Raw genomic sequence first — 3,770 nt, 5'->3', positions numbered from 1 at the left:
AGTCAATAAAACACAAGTAAACATCTTTCTGGTATTCTTTGCCTTGAGCCAAGATCCATCTGACAACAGCTATGATATCCCTTGTTCCACGTCTACAACTTAGCAGGTGCAAAATCCAATTTTCTGTGACTCCCACCCCGCCTCCCTGTAGGTATACCCTACTGACTCCCACTGTCCCCATCATGTGAATGCCTTCCCACCTGTTAGATCCAAATCTTATTAAATATATATATATACTCGTGAGTATTCATGCAAATCTTCCTCTCCACAGCACATAAGATCAACTCCCAGAGTTCAGCATTTTCACTTCTAAATGGGTCTAGTGTTTCATATACCTGAACGGAAAGCCCCCGCTTCTCCACACACCCCACTTCAGCCTCCTCAAACACTATAAATTGAGAAGTTGTGTAGGGAGAAGAAAAGTTTGCTGAGAGCTCACCCAGAGAAGAGCTGGAACTAAATTGCTCATGGAAGGGGCTTGACAGGGGTCAGACACGACAGCCTGGGTGGCAGGAACTGGGGCAAGTCCTTTTCCCTTTCTGCTCCCTCTTAGTTTGAACTCCCAAGTTTTTGTATTCCCAGGGCCATCATTTTGTTTGTGATTCCAAAGTCCTAAACCCTGACATCCTATCGGTTCTCACGCTGGCGTTTTAACGTTCTAATATACTCAGTGCTCTTGATATTCTTTAACTACTCTTTGACCCAGTGCGGCGATGCCCTTCCACGACCTGACATGCCCTTTCGTTTGCTTGCCTCCCCTGAGCCCCACTGGGCTCGGAATGAGTGAAGAATGCAAGATGTCAAGTAGGGGCACCGGAAGTTACACACCTACACTGCCCGTCCACCTGCCCCTCCGCACGTCAAAGAGGTTGGAAGTGCTGCCAGGAGTCCCTCCACCCCGTGTTCACCAGACCCCAGCTGTCACCTGGAGCCGGAAGCGCTGTGCCGCCTTGTCCATGGACTCCAGGGCCGCTTGTTGCCGCTGTCGCGCCCGAGCCGCCGCGCCCCGGGCGGTCCGGCGTCCGGACCAGTGCAGGGCCACGGCCGCAGCCACTAAGCAGCAGGCCAGAGCCGGCCCGGAGGCACCAGACAGCGCAGCCCACAGTTGGTCCAGCACCATGATCCCCTGCCGCCGACCGGTGTTGAGAACGACAGAGACAGATGAAAAATCAGCAACCGCGGCCAGACCGCTCCGCTGCAAAACCCGGCCTGGATCCACCCGGATCCCAAACCCGCCTCCGCGGAGCTAGAGGGAGCAGCGCGGCGCCGCCGCAGGCCCGCGGTGGGGGGCGCCGTTGCCAGGCAGCGGGCGGGAGGCTCGCAGCGCGCTACGTCAGGGCCAAGCCCAGCCTCCAGGAGGTGCGGGGAATAGGACACCGTTTCGCGTGGGCACTCACGGAAGCACTAGCATGGCAGCAGTTCCGCTTAGCGGCTCAGGGCCCGGCCGTCGCCCCGTGTACCCCAGAGGCCCTCTCCACTCCGGGAGGACCAGCCCAACCGGAGCCCTCTGCGGAACGGGCTGGCCGAAAGAAAGGAGTGCAGCGACGGATTGGAGCCACTACCTCCACCAACAGTTTGGCGGCATCTTTCCAAGACAGCCATGCGTTGAAGTTGTGCACCGTAGGGCACCCACCTCTCCCCAGCGTAGGGTTTCCGGGGCGCCTTCCCAAGGACTGGGACAGGAAGTTCTCCACGCTCACCTGCTGCCCCGCCCTCCAGACCCCAGGTTTCTCGCCCCCGGCCCTTCTTCGCGGACAAAACCACCCAGCATTTGTCCTTTTGCTTTGTCATCATCTATAGTTAAGCCTCCCCAGGGTCACCTACTCCCAGTCCTACGCCTTCCTGGATTTCACCCTTGGGAAGCAGAAAGAACTCCTGACCAGGATTTGGGGACTTGGTGCTCTCCACTGGGAAACACACACACTCTTTATCTAGGCCATAGGTAGCCCAGAACTTCGTGTACCTTATCTCATTTATCCTCCAAATATCCCTATGAGGAAGACATTTTTATTATCCTCCTCTACAGAAAGGAAAGAACTGAAGAGGAAATTTAAGCCTCCAGTTGCAATCTTGAAAGATTCTACAAGTAATGTTTTGAATGATGCAGGAAACATCAAGAGAAGATGGCAGGAATACACAGAGTCACTGTACCAAAAAGAACTGGTGGATGTTCATCCATTTCAGGAGGTGGCATATGATCAAGAACCAATAGTATTAAAGGAAGGAATTGCACTGAAGGAGGATGTTTCAATAACCAGTTGCTGCAGTGGAGGCACTCACTCATCTATGCCAAGAGATTTGGAAGACAGCTACCTGGCCAACTGACTAGAAAAGATCCATATTTTACCCATTCCAAAGAAAAGTGATCCCACAGAATGTGAAAATTTCCAAACAATATCATTAATGTTGCACATAAGTAAAATCTTACTGAAGATAGTTCAAAAATGGTTGCAGGAGTATACTGACAGAGAACTTCCAGAAATGTAAGCTGGATTCAGAAGAGTTCGTGGAATGAGGGATATCATTGCTGACGTCAGATGGATCTTGGCTCAAAGCAAAGAATACCAGAAAGATATTTATTTATGTTTTATTGACTGTGCAAAAGCATTCAATTTGTGGATCATAACAAATTATGGATAACATTGAGAAAAATGGGAATTCCAGAACACTTAATTGTACTCATGAGGAACTTGTACATAGACCAGGAGGCTATCATTTGAACAAAACAAGGGGATCTGCATAGTATAAAATCGGAAAGGAAGTGTGTCAGGGTGTATACTTTCACTATACTTATTCAATCTGTAGCTGAGCAAATAATCTGAGAAACTGGACTATATGAAGAAGAACATGGCATCAGGATTGGAGGAAGACTCATTAACAACCTGCGATATGCCGATGACACAACCTTGCTTGCTGAAAGTGAAGATGACGTGAAGCACTTGCTGATGAAGATTGAAGACTACAGTCTGCAGTATGGATTGTTGTTGTCAGGTGCCGTCGTGTCCGACTCATAGTGACCCTATTACGCACAGCAGAACGAAACACCATCTGGTCCCGCACTAGCTCCATGATCCAGTATGGATTATACCTCAATATAAAGAAACAAAAATCCTCACAACTGGACCAATAAGCAGCATCACAATGAATGGAGAAAAGATTGAAGTTGTCAAAGACTTCATATTACTTGATTCTACAATCAACACCAATGGAAGCAGCAGTCAAGATGTCAGACATAATGCATTGGGCAAATCTGCTGCAAAAGACCTCTTCCAAGTGCTGCAGAGCAAAGATGTCTCCTTGAAGACTAAGGTGCACCTAACCCAAGCCATGGTATTTTCAGCTACTTCATATGCATGTGAGAGCTGGACAATGAATAAGGAAGACCAAAGAAGAGTTTATGCTTTTGAATTTTGGTGTTGGTGAAGAATACTGTAAGTACTATGGTCTGCTAAAAGAACTAGCAAATCTGTCCTGGAAGAAGTGCAGCAGGAATGCTCCTTGGAAGCAAGAATGGCCAGACTTCGTCTCACCCACTTTGGTCGTGTTGTCCAAAGGAACCATTCTCTGGAGAAGGATATCATGCTTAGTAAAGTGGAGGGCAACAAAAAAGGGGAAGGCCCTCTACAACACAGTGGATTGACACAGTGGCTGCAGTGATGGGATAAGGTATAACAGAGATCATGAGGCTAGCACAGGACCAGGCAGTGTTTCCTTCTACTATACATAGGTTTAGGAGTTCTGGTGGCATAGTTCCTAAGGCACTTGACTGC

The 3,770-nt window shown here is 49.2% G+C and overlaps 1 protein-coding gene across 1 annotated transcript in view; it reads right to left on the bottom strand.

The window, feature by feature from the left end:
- FAAH (fatty acid amide hydrolase) overlaps window positions 1-1,144 on the bottom strand; it is a 25,469-nt gene extending 24,325 nt beyond the window's left edge. The window contains exon 1 of the mRNA XM_007946720.2: window positions 926-1,144. Coding sequence (XP_007944911.1) covers window positions 926-1,120 — 195 coding nt within the window. The 5' untranslated portion in view covers window positions 1,121-1,144. The remainder of the gene's footprint in view (window positions 1-925) is intronic.
- Between the last annotated feature and the right edge of the window lie 2,626 nt (window positions 1,145-3,770).

The sequence above is a fragment of the Orycteropus afer genome, unplaced genomic scaffold (assembly GCF_000298275.1).
Source record: "Orycteropus afer afer isolate SDZICR_OR568_19922 unplaced genomic scaffold, OryAfe1.0 scaffold00169, whole genome shotgun sequence".
Lineage (NCBI taxonomy): Eukaryota > Metazoa > Chordata > Mammalia > Tubulidentata > Orycteropodidae > Orycteropus > Orycteropus afer.
The sequence above is the reverse complement of the archived record's forward strand: the minus strand, read 5'-3'. Positions and strand labels throughout refer to the sequence as shown.